Source organism: Urocampus carinirostris, chromosome 5, assembly GCF_059441175.1.
Source record: "Urocampus carinirostris isolate Australia breed hairy pipefish chromosome 5, RoL_Ucar_1.0, whole genome shotgun sequence".
In the NCBI taxonomy this organism is placed as follows: domain Eukaryota; kingdom Metazoa; phylum Chordata; class Actinopteri; order Syngnathiformes; family Syngnathidae; genus Urocampus; species Urocampus carinirostris.
In genome coordinates, this window is record NC_142353.1 from 14,853,636 (window position 1) to 14,872,864 (window position 19,229).

Genomic DNA, 19,229 nt, shown 5'->3' on the forward strand with positions numbered 1-19,229 from the left:
GGTCGCTCTGAAGCTGAAGTGGCACTTCCGTGGCGAGCGATGGCGGTGTTGGAAGTGGAAAAAACAGGTCAGTAGGCAGGATAGGAGAGAAAAAACGTGGTCGGGATCGGAAACAAATCGAAAGCCAGGAGAGGAAAAAAGACGTCGTCAAGATCAAAAGCGGATCGTTTTTCGGAACGGGAGAACAGACGTGGTCGAGATCAAAACAGGTCGTAATTCGGGACGGGAGAGCAGATGTGGTCGAGATCAAAACAGATTGTAACGGGAGACAAACAGGAGCAAAAAGCGGGACAGGCGAAAAAGGGCTTGCCGTGTAAAATACAGAGATTCGCAGACGGAACGACAAAAGGGGACTGACGGACAGAGTTTAAATACTGACAGGGAGTCAATCTGTCAACAAGCTGCAGCTGGCGCTACACGGGCGGGGCCAATTGGGTGCCATTGCAACCGTGACAGTTGCTCTCTGAAGGGTGAGCTGTTTTAATGTGTTTATGGAAATGTGTGGTGTTGCCACTGTAGCAGACTACTTTGACATACATATTTCAACTGGTATTGTCCTTTTCTGTAGTCTAAAAAAAGTCTGCACCGGGCTGCACTTCCTGTTTGCCTCTGTCATTTTTAGGTTCTGGTAAGAGTGCACATCGATTTGGTTCTCTCTTCTGCCTGGCAGGCAGGCAGGCTGGATCACCAGGCCAGGTAGGGAAAGGTGCTAAAAGTGTGCCTGTCAGTTACGAACTCAGAAATAAACTTAAAAGCGGCCAAGGGGAGCGGTCCGATCCCAGATTTTCTTTAATACCAATATTATTGATATTTGGATCGATCCGACCACCCCAATCACTCAGGGCAGAGATAGAAAAAAGGTGGTGCTAAATCTCTCGTCAAAGAAGACTTCTATCAGAAAGTGCCATTTTTGAAGGTTTTCCTTTTTAATTATTCATAGTTTACAAATGTCAAGTTTTGAGCAACTGGGTGTTAGTTTACTTTTTTTGAAGTTTTACATTCAAACCTTGTAAAGAGTACCCACATGTTGTATTCTTTTTTTGTTAAAATAAAAGAAAAATATGGATGTAGAAAAATCATTATGGAACTTCAATTTCACAGTGTTGTGTTAAAGGAGCTGAGGTTCTGGGTGGTAAAACGTATACCAGTAGATGCGTCCTGGGAATCTTACAATTGATTGATTTGATTCAATTGTGATGAAATTATTTATATTTGATCCAAAACTGCTGTCTAAGATGTTGAAAAAAAATGTTTTGTGAGGATTTTACTCATCAAAGTCGAATTGCATTCAAAATGTGTGCATATTAAAATTGCTTATTCAGATATTACATTACTCCTTTTTTCCTTTTTTTGGTACTAACTCAACTTTTTTACAATGTGATAATCTCCAATTTAAGAGCCAGGCCAAGTCTCAATGGGACAGTAAACAAAATTTTATTTTAGTGCCTTCATAGATGCCAATAATGAATGTTTATAGTTCCTTTTTGCCAGACTTTTTTTGACATTTTAGTTTTTTATTTTAAATACACTTGTTAAGCTTTATGTGCAATTTGTTTTCAGATTGAAGAGTTATGATTTAGTTTTTTATTTTATTTCAATTTTGCATTTATTTAAAAGATTAGTTTAGACTTGGAGGAGGATTAGATCATCTCTAATGTTTCGATCAATAAATCAGACCCATAAAGATTTAAAATGGGTTGTTATTTTCTAACTGATGGAAACGAAAACCACCCAAAAGAGCTATAATATAATATTAAACGTTTTGTTTTTGAATTTCTACGGACAGGGAGTTAAACTATTTTATGGGTTCCCTTTGCTTATCAGGCGGGACAGAAGGAAAACTGAGATCACTTGCACTCGTTTCTTGGAAGGAATGACAAGGCGTGATTCTTCGATTCGTTGTTTGACGGATTGATGAAGCTTGACAGGCGGGCGAAGGCTTGGCGGGAATGGTCGCGGACAGGCGGAATCGTCATGTTGTTGGTCGGGGCTGGAGAAAAAGGGCGTCGTAGTGTTCGGAAATGTGATCAGGAATCAGAAGGGCAGGGCAGGTTGTAGGCAAATTCGGAAACGGGTCGGCAACGGAGATCAAGTAGAAAAACAGGAGGCAGGCAAAGAGTCGGAGGTACGGGCTTTCTGAGCAGATGGCAACAGGTAGCATAGTACAATCAGACAGCTTGTTTCCGGAAGCTGAGGATTCAAATGGACAGGGTGCGCCAATCAGCTGTCCTGACTGTTGGCGCCAAATCCTGAGCTCAGGTGTTCCCGATCCGGGTGATTGTGACATTGCTTTTTACAATGGAAAGATTAATGTTTTACTTTTAAACTCCATGCTTTCTGGTGCAGAGCAATGCTTGGTTATTGTCTAAAGTCTGACCAAAAATGCTTATATCATCTTCATTCAGCAGTTTTTGTGTAATATTTAACCACTAGTCTTATTCGGCATTCTGCATCACAGTAAGCAAAAAACAAACAAACACAGACCTGAGACTGTGTGTATTTTCTAAAAACTAAATGTTGCTGTATTGTGAAGTGCAACCGAAAACGAGTGCTATAAGAATGAATATAAAATACGTAGACTCAAAGTGACCAAACCCCACAATTTCACCCATAATTACAGTATTCGTTTTCAATCATTTTAGCCGAATTCCCGGGGATATGTAATAGTTAGCGGGTTATACACTTTCAAAATACAGGTTAGTTACACAGTCTCTTGGCAAATTAGGCAGACGCAGTTGTTTAAAACTTCTGTGAAAAAAATACTCAAATTTCTACTTGTTCTAAAAGCAGTGGCCCTCACAGTCAACTTTCCTTTTTTTATTTACAGTCGCCATTTTGGAAAAAGCCTAGAAAAAAAGCCACAGAAAGCTAAGAGCAATGTGGCCAAAGAGCTACTGCTACAGTCAGGTGAAATGGTGATTTTTTTTTTTTTTCTTACTACAAATTCATTTTATACTGCGATCAACATTGCTAGCGGGCCACATATTAATTCTATGTAAGAGGCGGTGGGCCAGTAAACATTTGATTGTGGGCCGTAACTGGTCCCCAGGCCAGACCTTGGAAGTGCCTTACTTAAACAATGAGCAAACATTTTTTTGGACTATCTTAGTGTTACCGCATTGTCAAGGGCCAGCCCACAGCAGCCAGTCACCGTCTCAGCCCCCGCCCCTACCCTCCACGAGCGGCTCCCCTGGCTGACTTTTCGCAGTCTCAACAGGTCTTGGTAGTCATGGAAGTGAGTATGATCCCAAATCTTGGATACACGTCCGGAAACGGCGTCCAGATGCCGATCATCACGCAAACAGACTCAAGGGACAAATGGAGCAAAAAGATGGACTTTCTCTTGTCTGTCGTGGGTTTTGCTGTGGACTTAGGGAATGTTTGGAGGTTTCCTTACATATGTTACCAGAATGGGGGCGGTAAGAGTCTTTCTTTCTTAATTACTTTCTTTTTATCTTCCACTCTCGTTTTTACTCTCTTTTTAACTCCGGTTGTCGTTCTTTTTAATGATTTTATTCAATTGGCTCGAAAAATAAAGGAGCGACGGCGGAGTGCAAAACACTGTCCGTGGTGCTGAAAGTAGTGCGTAAAAACAAAAAACAAAACAACAACAAAAAAAACACCTTTGCCTTGAAAGAGGATTAACGGTCCTGTTGTCTTTGGGTCAAAATGACCAACCACTGTATTGTTAGAAAAATAACAAATTCCCTTAATAATATTTTTATTAAACTATGAATGTAATTACTTTTTCCAGATTGGCCCCACCAGTTAAAAAATTAAATTATGTTTTTTTCCACATTTCCATTTAAACAGTATAAAATAGAGAAAAAGATTTTCCTCTAAATGAGGACAACACCAAGGGTTAAATCATACTTCATGTCAACCTTAACCAATTGCTTACCCTTTTAACGATTGCAAAACACCCTGTGAAGCGATGACAAACCATACAAACCCAACGCGGCACCTTATCACTCATAGCAATACAGACCGTGTAGGATAAAAACAAAGATAATTTTTGTCAAGAAGTTTATTTTATTTGGCAAATAAACAAAACACAAACAATTCTTTCAGGAACTTTTTTACTTTGTTCCCCACTTGCTTTGTGTTGCTTATTACACGTAGCAAATTAGAGATTAGAGGCTGTTATGGGCAAGATAAGATCGGTCTAATAAAAAAACAAAAAAACAAAACGATTAACCGTGGAAAAAAAGAGCTTATGTAATTGCACGGGTCTACTCACCCAAATAATACTTTTATTAAAACATAAACCTCTACAGTTAAAAATAAATCATAAGCAATTTCAAAAATCGAGAACATGTAAATATTTTGAAATTAACTTTAATCAGGCCCACTCTCATTTTTGTGTTAAGTCTTTGGACGTAAAGCAAATTATTACTTTTTAAATAAAATAAGGAGGCATTTTAAGGGGAGGCACAGGGGCAGTTAAAAGCGTCTTTTCTTTTCTAACTAAATTGATATTATTGTGTAAGTAAGTTATGAAATCCACATCATAAACTCGACTTAAATTACATTATTATAACAATTTAATTGGAAGGCTATTACAAATAAATAGCCCACTTTGCTTGTTGCATGCCACTCTAAATTATTATCTTTGATGGCGAAAAAAAAGCCACAACGTTATCTGCTAATGGAGAATTCTTTATGAAGATGAAGAAAAACAGTTTCCAAAAATTCCTTAAAATGCTAGAAAAATATAAGTATTTTCTTTTATGATGAAAAAAAAGATTAAATATGAGTATTTTTGTTTCAGAAAAAATAATTCTTCAAATGAGCTAAATTATCTTATATGGTAGCTTATTTTTCTCATGTAAATGTTTTCTAATAGAAGAAGAGAAAAAAATACCTAAAATCGATACATTTCTTAACCAACTTTAAATTTCTTGTTTTTCAAGCAAAATTGTCTGTCAGATTTTGCCCCCTGTTTTACAAGAGTAAATATAATAAATTGAAAGCATGTTACTTAAAATGAGAACGATTTTTTTTTTGCAAACGGGAAATGACTAAATGAGAACAGAAACATGATTCATTTCCTCAATCTTTACACTCAACAATATTTCGGGGGTCGGAAACCTTTTTTACCCAAAGAGCCATAACAGCAAAACTTTTTTTTTCTTTTTTGTGGGAGACATACCAAATTGTTTAAGACAAATTTCAGCAAAACCGTCAAACTCGCTCTGTAGTTAAATCTGAATTTTCAGCGTGTCTTATTTTATTTATATTATTAATGACTGAGAATCTATGAAATAAGAATAATGCCAGAGCCTGTGTATCATATCTAAAAATATACCAGTTTAAACCTGCCTCCTTCCCACAATTACTCAAGATCATTGAGGCTCATTTTGACCTTCATTTTTTCATAATTAATGGTTTCAAACCAAAGTACAAGCAGAGTTCTTTTGTTTAAAATATTACAAAACACTGCAAACGAGGATACTAGCGTATGTAACTTCAGTGCGAAAAGAGAAGTGTGCTGTGTGCATAGCTGCGCCCGTTTATTCAAATTCCTCTGTATGCTTGGCTGGTGTTTCTGGGTGTTTACTGTTTCTTCTGTGGCTTTTCGCCATAAAACTGTTAAATGAGCTTTCATATAAAGGCTTCCTTCGCGATTCCAGACAGAATAGGATTTGTTGGTGTGACACTTTGAATGTAAACTGTAGTGGGGAAGTATGCTCTTTATGTACTGGATCGAACCATTCGGTCTGTTAGTGCCACATCGGCTATCTGCACACTAGACTTGACACTTATCAAAGTTGTAACAAGATAGATGAGTATGATTGTGTCTCTGAGCCATCTGTACTTATAAAATATTGTACTTGTTGTGTGACATAATGAAACTCTTTAAGTGTAAATTCTTCCCTCTTTGAAATATAAAATTATGTTCATTTGTGCGAGAGTGCAGGCGCTTTCCTGATCCCTTACATCTTGATGGCCATCTTTGGTGGGGTGCCGCTTTTTTATATGGAGCTGGCTCTGGGACAGTTCCACAGAACTGGAGCCATATCCATATGGAAACACATTTGTCCTATTTTCAAAGGTAAGACGGATTGTATGGTGCACATCAAGATTATGCATTTGTTTAAAGATAAAGTGTTACGAAGATGAATGCAAAAAACGACAACTCTTTTGTAATGTGATTCTCACTGTGTTTTGGGGTGTGCGTTTTAGGTATAGGATACGCTATTTGTGTCATCGCTTTGTATGTTTCCTTCTACTACAACACCATCATCGCCTGGGCCCTGTTCTATTTCTACTCTTCCTTCTCCACCATTCTGCCATGGACAAACTGTGACAATGTGTGGAACACTGAAAACTGCACCAATTATTTTGGCATGGACAATGTCACCTGGACCAATTTTTCACGCTCCCCAGCAGAGGAATTTTACACGTAAGTGCACGTAAGTGTGACTAAATGTTGAATTCATTAATTTTAAGGGTTTTTTTTTTTTGCTATGAGCTCGTTTTGATGTGTTTTCCATCCCAACAGGAGGAATGTCCTCGAGATCCACAAATCAACAGGTCTAGGAAATGTGGGAGGTGTTCGTTGGCAGTTGATGCTCTGCCTTTTTCTCATTTTCACCATAGTTTACTTCAGTCTCTGGAAAGGGGTAAAGACATCTGGAAAGGTAGAACACAGTCACCGATATTTCTTTTTTTTTCTGCTGTTCACAGAACAGATGATTTTCTTTTTGTTACAAAGGTGGTATGGGTGACTGCCACTCTTCCTTACATTGTCCTTTTCATCCTGTTGATCCGCGGGGCAACTCTGCCGGGTGCCTGGCGAGGAGTTGAGTTTTACCTGAAACCTAATTGGGAGAAGCTGCTGGAAACCAGTGTGAGTATATATAAAAACATATATATATATATATATATATATATATATATATACAGTGTATATTGGCCAATTCATATCATTGCGTCTTTCATACCGTACTGTGACTGGACACCTGCTCTGCATTCTTCTGCATCTCTCTGAGAAGAGTTTGTGTCTCTGAGAAGAGTTTGTGTCCTGCTCCATATGTGATATGTGATGCCACCTAAACAATGCATCTCTCTCTCTCTCTCTCTCTCTCTCTCTCTCTCCCTTACACTTACTCTCAGTCGGCAAGGCTTTTAATCAATGTGCGCCTTAAAAAACATCGACTAATTTGAAACACCAACTGGGTTTAAATTAGTTTTTTCCTCCCTCTCTTTCTCTCTCTTTCTCTCTCTTTCTCTCTCTCTCTCTCTCTCTCTTAAGCTCTCTCTCACTCTCTCTCTCTCTCTCTCTCTCTCACATTCACTCTCAGTCCGTATATCGGCAATTCCGCCCTGATAAAGGCCGCCAAAACAAAAAGTGCTTATCACTTTTCGCAAGTGCTTCTGGTCCCCATTAACTGTATAAACCGAGAGATCTTTGTACGTGCATTTTTTAGACATGCTCGAGTAAACTATTGTTTTTTTCATCTTTTGGGGGGTTGGATTGGGGTTTGGACTCCATTTGAAACAGGACTTTTCTTACTTTTGCCATTTTCATGCTACACCAAGAAAAAACAGTGATAACGAGCATGTAATCACTCTCCGTCCCCTCTTTCCTGTTTTGTGTCCCCAACACAAAAGCAGATAGCTGCGGTGGAAAAAAAAAGGTCTCTTTGAACTCAATTGGGTATTGTCAATACGTATTTAATAGAGAAAATATTCTACTTTAAACTTTTTAAGGACACCTGGAATGGCACAACCCCCTTTTAAAAGGGGCAAGATATTTTTTGCAATTGATCCTCAAAAACACAGTTAATATCCTCTTTGTGCCCAAAAATATTTCATGACAATGACCTATCCTCTAAATTAAGCCATGATTGTTAAGGCAGCATACCGTATAATGACAAATGATGTAACACAGTTTATCTACAATAGGATATTCCTGTATCGATATCCATACACATTTTTTAATGTGAAGAACATGAAGATTAGCCCATTTTCTAAATTGATCCTAGGACTTCTTGCACCTCAATCCCATGGTGTGATAATTTTTAAATTTTAGAAACACTTCAACTTCAAAATACAAGATAATAATGATGATAATAATACCAATAATGTTTTTGTCTAGTTCTTGTATGACAGTAAAAATCTATTATTGTTGAGAAGGTTTGTTAAAACCTGCTGGCACTTTGGTTCCAGGCGAATATGGATGAGATGAAATGAGATGCATAAATAAGCTACAGAGCGGCATAATGAGATGCATAATTGGTTTGGATTTGCCGGCCATTAACAAAAGCCTCCCTTTTTCTGACTCACAACGCTGTCCCCTTCTTTTTAACAAGCTGCTCTTCAGATCTCCCTGCACATATTACAGATGTGTGGCAGGAAGGTATCCCAGTGCTGGAAATGCTGTAAAAATAGCACATCTTTAAGCTTATGAGAAGGTTCAACTTAAAATAAGCAATTATGTTACAGTTGATTTGCATTTGCAGGCATAATTTTTTTTCTCCACCTTTATTTTAAAGGTGTGGGTGGATGCAGCTGCTCAGATCTTCTTCTCCCTTGGTCCAGGTTTTGGTGTGCTTTTGGCACTCTCCAGTTATAACCCTTTCACTAATAACTGTTATCGGTAAGAATTGACTCCTACATACAGTGAGACAATTACCGTACATTGTACACATGAAAAAAGAGATCATTAGTCTTCCGTTCAAACACAGTGGTATCCTGTTAAAACATTACGCGGTAACCAGCTACTAATCAAAAGTAAATTGCTATGATTTACCTTCGCCTGTAGTTTCACAATACCTGTATGATTTAAAAATCCTAAAATTATTCTGCATTTAAAATAAACCCGTGTAATATTTGATCACTCGATGTCGCTGTGTTGTGTAATGAAGGGGTCCCTTGCTATAATTGACCTGGTAATAACATAGCAACAAAATAGTATTAACATGATAAGTTGTTATTTTAGAAATGCATATCAAAATGGGTGTTCTAATCAGTAACAAAAAGTAACTCTCAGCTTGAAAAAGGTTGGAGACCTCTGGTTTAATGACACAGAAAACGAATGCTACAAAGCACAGGGAGGAATTAAAAACCATGAAAACTCAAAGTGACCAAACTGCAAATTTTTTCTGCTCATTTTTTGCCCAGCCTTTCACAAGCTTTTTTTATTTTTATTTTTTTTGCGGGGGTCCACGTTGCAGTAAGATGGCGCACAAACATGTCAGCTCCCTCTGGGTCAACCTCATGGAATAAAATACATTTATAGACCTACGAGTATTTAAAAATATACATATTTATGTATGTTTACTTATTATTCAAATATGTTTTTACCACTAAGAGGCACTAAAAACTACAATATCCCTTCAACTGTTGGTTTACAATAAAGCCTATAATCTAAAATTGTAAAAAAGCCCAACAATGATTCCCTGGTATTAGATAGTCCTATTACAGTAAGTTGTAGGGGTTGGCACTACTGCGAAATTTGGGAATGATTCAATCCACCTTTTGCTTGGAATTGTCATGATCATTTTAAAATTCCCCTCCCCCTTGAGTTAGTTCATTATAATCATTATAAACACCGCACAGATATTTTAGGCAATACATTTTTTTTTTATATTAAATAACCACAAATTAATATTTATACTGCAACTGTCAAGAGAGTCAAACCAAAAAGGCTGCAATGTAACAAAAATACAATAGAAAACATAACAATTACACCTTCCATTGCAAAATAGTGTGGACAAACGATACAATTATGTGCAGAAAAGCGGCACTTTGAATTAATTAGTGAAGGAGCAAAGTATCGATCGCAGGACAATAGTATCGCTTATTACTCGCTTAGTATTGATAATATCGACTTTGGGATTAATCCCAGTATTAATGTTAGCGATATTGGAAATGATGAACCCACCCCTTGCAAGTTATGATTTTCAAATATTCCCTTGTTAATCATGTTTTGCGGAAGATAATAATTTAAAAATGATTCCAAATGTATTTCATTATTGATTTACAGGGCTTTCCCTTCAGCTGTTATCATGAATTTTATAAATAAATTGAACTATTATATGATATATAATATGATATCCACCTCACATGACCGTGGGACACCAAATCTGTGTACCTAATGCGCCAACAAATGCACCAAAATCGAATCACACAATTTGCACCCATATACTGGACTGTCTCAGAAAATTAGAATATTGTGATAAACTTCTTTATTTTCTGTAATGCAATTAAAAAAACAAAAATGTCATACATTCTGGATTCATTACACATCAACTGAACTATTTCAAGCCTTTTATTATTTTAATATTGCTGAATTTGGTTTACAGCTTAAGAAAACTCAAAAATCCTATCTCAAAATATTAGAATATCATGAAAAAGTATACAAGTAGGCTATTCAACTAATCACCTGAATCATCTAATTAACTCGAAACACCTTGCGAGGGTTTCCTGAGCCTTAAAAACACTCAGTTCAGTAAACTAAATCACTGCTGATCTGACTGCTGTCCAGAGGACCATCATTGATACCCTCCATCAGGAGGGTAAGACACAAAAAGACATTTCTCAAAGAGCAGGCTGTTCATAGAGTGCAGTTTCAAAGCATATCCACAAAAAGTCTGTTGGAAGGGAAAAATGTGGCCGGAAACGCTGCACAACCAAGAGAGATGACCGCAGCCTTAACAAAATTGTGAAGAAGAGCCGCTTCAAGAATTTGAGGGAGCTTCAAAGACAGTGGGCTGAAGCTGGAGTCCAGGTATCAAAAGCCACAGTTCACAGACGTGTCCGGGAAATGGGCTACAATAGCCGTATTCCCATGGTCAAGCCACTTCTGAACTCAAGACAACGGAAGAAGCGTCTGACTTGGGCTATGGAGAAGAAGCACTGGACAGTTGCAGAGTGGTCCAAAGTCCTCTTTTCAGACGAAAGCAAGTTTTGCATTTCATTTGGAAGTCAAGGCGCCAGAGTCTGGAGAAAGGCTGGAGAAGAGCAAAATCCAAGTTGCTTGAAATCCAGTGTGAAGTTCCCACAGTCAGCAATGGTTTGGGGAGCCATGTCAGCTGCTGGTGTTGGTCCCCTGTGTTTCATTAAGTCCAGAGTAAATGCAACTGTGTACCAAGAGATTTTAGAGCACTACATGCTTCCATCTGCTGAAAAGCTCTATGGAGATGAGGATTTCATTTTCCAGCATGATCTGGCACCTGCCCACAGTGCCAAAACAACCAGTAACTGGTGCACTGACCATGGCATCACTGTCCTTGATTGGCCTGCTAATTCCCCTGACCTGAACCCCATCGAGAATTTGTGGGGTATAGTTAAGAAGAAGATGAAAGACACCAGACCTACAAATGCAAATGAGCTGAAGGCCGCTATCGAAGCATCCTGGGCATCAATAACACCTCAGCAATGCCACAGGCTGATTGCCTCCATGCCACGCCGGATTGATGCAGTAATCCGTGCAAAAGGATTCCCAACCAAGTACTGAGTGCATCAATGGACATTTTCAAATGTTTGATTTAGTTTTGCTGTTATAAAATTATTTTTTTCACTTGGTCTGAGGAAGTATTCTAATATTTTGAGATAGGATTTTTGAGTTTTTTTCAGCTGTAAGCCAAAATCAGCAATATTTAAATAATAAAAGGCTTGAAATAGTTCGGTTGATGTGTAATGAATCCAGAATGTATGACATTTTTGTTTTTTTAATTGCATTACAGAAAATAAAGAAGTTTATCACAATATTCTAATTTTCTGAGACAGTCCAGTATAGACAAGTTTTTACCAAATCTAAAATGTCATTGCTGCTTTTGTCAACAATTGGGAATTATGTTAGGATCGCTGGGGGCAAAGTAACAAACAAGCTACAACGAATATGATCTTCATCAAAATTGAATATTTTCTAGCAACAGGCACTTGTCTAAGAACTGGAAAATCTTCATACTTTGTCATCACTGTTGTTTCAATATCAGTTACCGGAAACATGTATATAATGACGTGTACTTTAGTCGAGAATGGGCCATTCCTATCAAGAAAAAAAATAAGATTTGTTTCTGACTGATGACATAAATCACAGCTATATTCTTTGTTTATTATTCAAGTTCTCTTATACTTTTACAGAGATGCCATTGTTACCAGTTTGGTAAACTGCGTGACCAGTTTCGTGTCAGGTTTCGTCATCTTCACAGTGCTGGGTTATATGGCGGAGAAGAGGCAAGTGAAGGTTGAGGATGTGGCCAGAGATAAAGGTTAATTTTAATTCATTAAAATAAGTCAATTTGTCTTTCCATTGTCCTCATGATATTTTGTTATAAACTCAGGGCCCAGTTTACTTTTCATTACGTACCCCGAGGCCATTGCCAACATGATGGGCTCCACCTTCTTCGCCATCATATTTTTTGTGATGATGATCACTCTGGGGCTGGACAGTACGGTAGGTCCCGAAGGTGTTTAGAACACAGCAAAGTAATATAACAAAATAACCATTTCAATAAATTCTCTACATGATTTCACATAGACTAACAGAGGCAATTAAGCATAATTCCTGCATGAATTAGAATGTACAAGGTGCAACAGCACACATGTGACGGAATATATTTCTTTCAGTTTGGTGGGCTTGAGGCCATCATCACCGCCGTGTTGGATGAATATCCTGACCATTTTTCCCAAAGACGTGAACTTTTTGTCCTTTGCTTGGTAGTGGTCTGCTTTATGGGCTCTTTGAGTACTCTTACCAATGTATGTATGTTTTTCGTTACGTTTAACATGGTGTCATTTGACAGTAGATGTGAATGAACAGGGAAAGAGACTTAATGTTGACGGCTTGGCAGGGCGGTGCCTACGTTGTGAAACTGCTGGAGGAATTTGGAGTTGGTTGCTCTATAATTGCTGTGGGATTCCTTGAGGCCATTGCTGTTGCTTGGTTCTATGGTATGCAGCCATAAATTGATTGGTTCAATTTTCCTTTGATTGCAACAAAGAAGATACAAAAAAAAAAACATTTTGTCTTTCAGGTATCAACAGATTTAGCAACGATGTTCAAGCAATGATCGGCAAAGCTCCAGGACTGTTTTGGAAGGTGTGCTGGGTTGCCATCAGTCCAGCCTTTCTTGCAGTAAGAATTCTTTCAAAATATTTTAGTAGACATTTGTACTGAAACGTTTACATATGCTTGTAGCGTTATAAGTTATCAAATTTGTTTGTTATCTATTTGGGGAACAAGAAACATGCCCACTTTATCAGTAGTGTCACCAGGACCAACAGACAAACAAACTTGACGTGCAGATAAATTCACCCCTTTTAAGTCAAGTCACATTTTTTGTACAGCCCTAAATCCTAGACAGTCTCAAAGGGCTGCACAAGCCCAGAGATAAAACAGTTACATCTCCTGATCTTTAAAGTATTTTTTTCTTATTTTACAACATAATTTAGGCATGTTGTTGTTATGAACTAGTAAAAATAATACTTCAAATTCTAAACTATTGGCAGATTGATTATATTGCTTGTTTCATGTACGATTATCATTGTAGCATAAAAACACATTAAAGTATAGTTATGCTCAAGGTCCTACTAAACAAGCTGACAATGCAGGTGGGTAACAGGAAGGTTTTAGAGGGGAAGGAGCACCACAGAACAGATTTTTTATTCTGGCATCCGATGCAAAAAGTTTTAAAAACACCAGAGAAACCTCTTTGACATCTTTGTGGATTTCAAGAAGACATTTGACAAAGGAGTGGCCACCATGCGTAAGTATCACGGCCAGAAACTACTTCAGGCCATTGAATAGCTGTATGCCAATGACACTAGTGAGGTACTGATCAATGGCACCATCGGAGAGTGGTTTCAAACCACAGTCAGTGTGAGACATGGCTGCCTTCTCTCTCAAACTTTATTTAACATCTTCCTGAAGAGGATCATAACCAAAGCCTTGGGCCAACATGAAATTACAGTCAACATTGGGGAACATAATGTAACTAACCTCTGTTTTTCTGATAATGTTGCTCGACTGGCAGTAGAACAGGAACTCCAAGATCTGGTGAGTTTCCTGGGGTAAGCACTAACCCAGTATGGGAGAGAGATTGGCATAGAAAAAGAAATAATAATGGCCAACAACTCCCAAGGTATCACTTCAAACATAACCGTCAACTACTGCCAAGAGCTTGAATGCGTTATCAATTTAAGTAGTTTGGAGTTGTATATCAGAGAATGTGTCAAAACCAGAATTAATGACCAGAATAGCTCTGACCACAGCCACACTTGCCCATCTGTAAAGACAAGAATAATGCAGTGAAATGCAGAACTGCAAGCACTGGTTACTTCCGTCTTCTTCTCTGCTTGCAAGACATGGACTCTCACAGGAAAGCTGGAAAGGAAAATCCAGGCCATGGAGTTGCAATGCTACTGGAAACTTCTAAGCACCAGCTACAAATATCCACGCGACAAATGAAACCGTGTATGACACAATCAGAGGGAACATTGGACCTTATGAAGAACTGTTGTCAAATATGCGCAGACGAAAACTGCAGTGGTAAGGTCCTGTCACTAGATCATCAGGACTGGTCAAGATCAATCTCCAGGGCACAGTCCAAAGGGGCAGGAGGAGAGGAAGACAGAAAAAGAATTTGGCCTACAACATCAGATAATAATATGGAAGTGAAACTATGGAAGTATCTTCTACCATGTGGCTCAAAACTTTATTTTGGTAAAATAATGTTCTATGTAGATCCATGTGAGTTGAAAAGCTGAGTTGAATATTTGTGTTAGTTCCATGCTTTATTCGTATGACTTGTCATACTATGACTAAATGTAAATATCAATGGTCTACATTTATACAGCGCTTTTCAATGAAGACCTCCCTGAGCGCTTTACAATGTGCTTCACACTTACCCGTTCACACACACTCACATACCGATAGCAGCGTCAGCCCTGCAAGGCAACTACCTGCTAACCGGGGGCATTACGGATTCAGTGCCCTGCCCAAGGATACTCCGACATATAACACGGAGGAACAGGGAATCAAATCTTTACCTCCTGAGCGACTGCCGCCCTCAATGGGAGATGAGAAGGTCTAGTTGGTAGAAAAAGGGCCGTTATTGTGAGCTAATATTAAGGGCTGGAGAGCTGAGTACTGAGGAGGGCTGGATAGGGCAACCCGAGGACTGGGAACAGTAAGCCTGATTTGAAGTAAATGTACTACTCAGTACTATACTATCTTAAGGTGTATTTTCAGTTCCTGTTTAGCAGATACCATTTTTAAAACTTGTTGATGGTTCTCTTCTTTTTGTAAACCGGCCACAGTTTTGCACACTACAATGTCAAGGCCTCCATAAATAAAACCGCCCAGTGCTCAAATCTTAGAATACGCCATATTTTTACCTAAACACTGTGTCAAAAATATTTCTTCTTGTCCTCAGGGAGTGTAACAATAAAATAAATGTGAAGCACTGCAATACCCCGAAACCCAGAAAGGAAAAATGTTATCTTATCTGTATGCTAAAGTCTTGCTTCCCTACAAATTTCAGTACATCATGGTGAGTTCGCTACTGAAAGCTCCACACCTCACACTGTTTGACTATCAATACCCGGACTGGAGCATCACAGTAGGATACATCATTGGATTTTCATCCTTAATGTGGATTCCCATTTACATGGTATACAAAATAGTGTGGACACCAGGATCTCTCAAACAGGTCTGTAAATACACACACATTAAATGTGGATGATTTATAATGTATTTCTTATTCTTAACGGAATCATTTCCCAACTGATAGAGGCTGGCAGTGTGTGTGAGGCCGGAGAGGACCTTGCCAGATATTCACGCCGACAGCCTCAACATGTCCATTGTTCCATAGATACTCTGGATAAAAAAAAAATAGCTTTTCCTTTTGTGTCTTTTAAGGTTTATCTGTAACGAAATGACTGTTTACAGTTGATATGGTCAAATTTTATTTCATATCAAGCGGATTCTGAAACACATTTTATTATATTACTTGGTTGTTTATATGTCTGCATCAAGGTGACAATGTAAATACAGACAATTTTGTATTTTTCTTACAGCAGTGAGGAAGGAAAATACTGTAACAGCATGAACTGTTTTACATTATTTTTTTTCCCTCGAAACTACAATCATGTTCTATTAAATTGTTTTACACTTGAATTACATTTTAGCAGTGGTGGGCTGTGCATTTCACACCAAGGCCTTCAGCAGAGGTTAGATCTTAAGCCCAAAACCGTCTGGACTAAAATATCAATCATTATGTTTGGGTCGGGCGGGCTTCTCTCTCGCTTACGTTTTCATTTTATTATCCTCTGTCATTGTTTTTAATATTTTTCTCTGCCTCTCTCTCTCTCTTAAAGTACCGTGCACAAGATGATTCAGGAAATACTGCTGCTGTTGTTTATGGGCCAATTTTCAACTTGTCAAAATGATTGACGGCCTAAAAATGTTCACGTAATTTTTTTTTAAATCTGTCAGTGATGGAAAATTGTCAGTTCATATAACCTCTACAGACAGAGACTTATGTAAATGTTTACACAGTCTTAACTTGGATTATGTTACAAAAGACAGGATTTATGTATCCGCCCCTTTCCAACAATGCCCGCGTTAGCAAAAGAAAAACTACAGCAGCTCCACGCTGTTCGGTGGCAGCAGAGTCCCATGCCGTTGGACCCAGAGAACGTGGTGAGTAGGAGGGGCCAGGATTAGCCCAAATCAATTCTCCTTCTTCCAAGTCCTCGATAATAAAATATTACATTTCCGGTTGTCTACGGGCTCAGTCCTGCAAATTAAGTTAATTGGTCAGGCTTTGGGTTTGTCTGACCTTTCTAAATGATGTCAAGCTTTTCTTGAATTTGCCACAAACACTACCACCACCTAGCTAATTATAGTGTTTAAAAACGCTGATGTTCCCTAGGCCTTCTAGAGGGCCCTGGCTTCGCCAACTAAAAATCTTGTTGTAAAGAGGAAAAACAATGAAAGGTGTAAAGTATTCATGAACAAAATATAATTAACACCACATGATTGAGATATTTTTCAGGATAGGAGTGAAGACTTTGCAGACCCTGATGGCCCACCACTGCGTTTTAGTGTGTGATTTGATATCATGAATGCATATTGTACTATTGACAGCAGTTAGATTACAATCCGTGGCTTATGTTTTTTGTTTATTTAATCATGGACCTAAATATTTGACTACAGATAATTGTAAATTCTATAAACATGTCAGATTCTTTACCAGCTGTCGTTTTGAATAAAAATGTAAACAAAGGAGCCGGACTGAAATGGTCCCCTTGTATTTGGAATCCCCTCCCACACCCACAATGGAGAAGAAGCGCGTTAATCATAAGGGCAATTTAGTAGAGCTTCAGTAATAACGGCGTAACGAGACTGTTTAAAAATCTGATTATAGAAACTGTATGATTCTTCACTTTAAAAAGTGCTTCTTTTGCCTTAACATTTCTGAACTATATCAGTGTATGTGGATGAAGGTTGTGTTAATGTTGTGCCTCTTCAGGGTGTTTTTGTTTGAACTGTAAACGACTGTTTTCGCAACATAAGTCAAATGTGTTTATTTGCTTTAAAAAATTGTTTCAATAAATGTCTGATTTAACTATAGTGTTTGTGTAGTGCCGTGCTTAGCACATCTGCCTAACATGCGAAAGGTCCACGGATTGAGACCGGGTGGAAAAATATGTTGACCTGGAGAGGGATGGGCGCCATCAGTCTGTACTTGCCCAAGACACACCACAGGAAATGGTACCCCTACAGCCCTAGTGTTTAAGGGATCCATAGACATCAAGTAGAAATGTACACAAGACTGTAAAGTAGTTCGCAACACATGGTATGAGCCACCATTGAGCTCTTCGCTGACGTTGATCAAAGCTTCTTTGTGTCGACTATTCAATTAGAAAACAGGAAACACATAAAAGAGATGCTTCTTTATAGGCCGCTGCTCCTCTATCTACCTGACACATGTGGCTTGACACTAAGTGGATAAGAAATACAACCAAAAAAACCTTCATTTTATCACTAGGTACAAAGCTAATGAATTGGAGCAGTCATCCTTTTGAATTCAACAAGTAATGCAAAAGTATCATTTATGCAAGGTCCACTAAAGTGTTTTATATAATGAAAAAAAACACTCCTGTATTTTAGTTTTCCTGGGGGAGTTTTGTTATTAGAATATTTCTTAAGAGGACAGTGTGCATTTTTTAGCGCCTCATAGTGGTAAAAACATCAATCATTAAAAGAAATATATTGATTTAAATAATACGCACAAATATAATAACTACCCCGTAAAAATATTCCGAAAAGCTGCTTTTTGGTCACTTTGAGTCTCCATAGTTTGAATTTTTCCTTGTGCTTTTTAGCACTTGTTTTCAGTTATAGCACACTACACAGTGACATCTAATGGTCAAATATTGCACACTGCCCCTTCGAAGTTCTGTTTGATTGACAATTCTTTTATTACTTTTTTTTCAGAATGTTTTTTATTCTTCTACCCGAGAGCAAAGCGAGGGTAGTGATATTTTTTCTATTTGGGATCTAAGTATTTATATCTGTCTATTTGTTTGTTTGTTAGTTTTTTTTTCTGTCAACCCAAGTAAAGGGGGGAGGAGTTTAGATATGACAACTAGTCAGGTAGGTTACACTAGATGTGAAAAATGCTAAAAAAGCTCACCCAGCATTTCGTCCCTGTAAGGTATTCTAATCTCCCAGACAGAACGACCTTGAATATCAACACCATCTTCCACAGTCAGTCAGGTAGGTTACCCATGATGTGAAAAATCTCAAATAAAAGCTGATGTGGCATTTTTGATTTTGCTAACTCAGCAAAAAAAGGGAAATGACACCCATAAATGCGTTTGAATGTGGGTGATACTCTCATGGCGCACATCAATTATGGTTTCAACATCTATATTTTTTCTGTTTATCATCATGCTTTGTTTTCTATATGAAAGCAAAGGGCTGTACAAATAAAAATGACTTGACTTGACCAGAGAATACACATGAATTTTTTGGGGACATCTAAACAAACATGGCCCTGCTACATAGTTTAATCAAGTTTTATTTCAAAATGGGGTTTTAGACACTGAGAAATAGTCACATAGCTTTTTAACTTACGCAAGCACCTGAGGACTTTGCGTTTGTTCAGGAGGAAATCCCATTCTGATCTGCTTGAATAGGATCAGTTCGACAAATTCTGCATCCCACAGGAATACAAAATAATGTATTAAAACACTAACCCAGCTAC

At 38.1% G+C, this 19,229-nt stretch overlaps 1 protein-coding gene across 1 annotated transcript; it reads left to right on the top strand.

Annotated features, from left to right (window-relative positions):
- Nucleotides 1-3,247: 3,247 nt before the first annotated feature.
- slc6a4b (solute carrier family 6 member 4b) lies at nucleotides 3,248-17,505 on the top strand. Its single transcript, XM_088335041.1, has 13 exons — nucleotides 3,248-3,419; nucleotides 5,921-6,055; nucleotides 6,187-6,406; nucleotides 6,506-6,644; nucleotides 6,719-6,853; nucleotides 8,502-8,605; nucleotides 12,097-12,224; nucleotides 12,297-12,409; nucleotides 12,583-12,714; nucleotides 12,807-12,906; nucleotides 12,990-13,090; nucleotides 15,498-15,665; nucleotides 15,747-17,505. Exons 1-13 carry the CDS (start codon nucleotides 3,284-3,286, stop codon nucleotides 15,825-15,827), a joined length of 1,692 nt encoding a protein of 563 aa, XP_088191167.1. The 5' UTR covers nucleotides 3,248-3,283; the 3' UTR covers nucleotides 15,828-17,505.
- The last annotated feature ends 1,724 nt before the right edge of the window (nucleotides 17,506-19,229 follow it).

Bases quoted from the DNA above. Each gene is read 5' to 3' on its own strand.
- slc6a4b (XM_088335041.1), top strand. From the start codon at position 3,284: ATGCCGATCATCACGCAAACAGACTCAAGGGACAAATGGAGCAAAAAG. The intron at 12,715-12,806 runs GTATGTATGTTT...ACGGCTTGGCAG, and splicing joins CTTTGAGTACTCTTACCAAT to GGCGGTGCCTACGTTGTGAA. The intron at 15,666-15,746 runs GTCTGTAAATAC...CCCAACTGATAG, and splicing joins CACCAGGATCTCTCAAACAG to AGGCTGGCAGTGTGTGTGAG.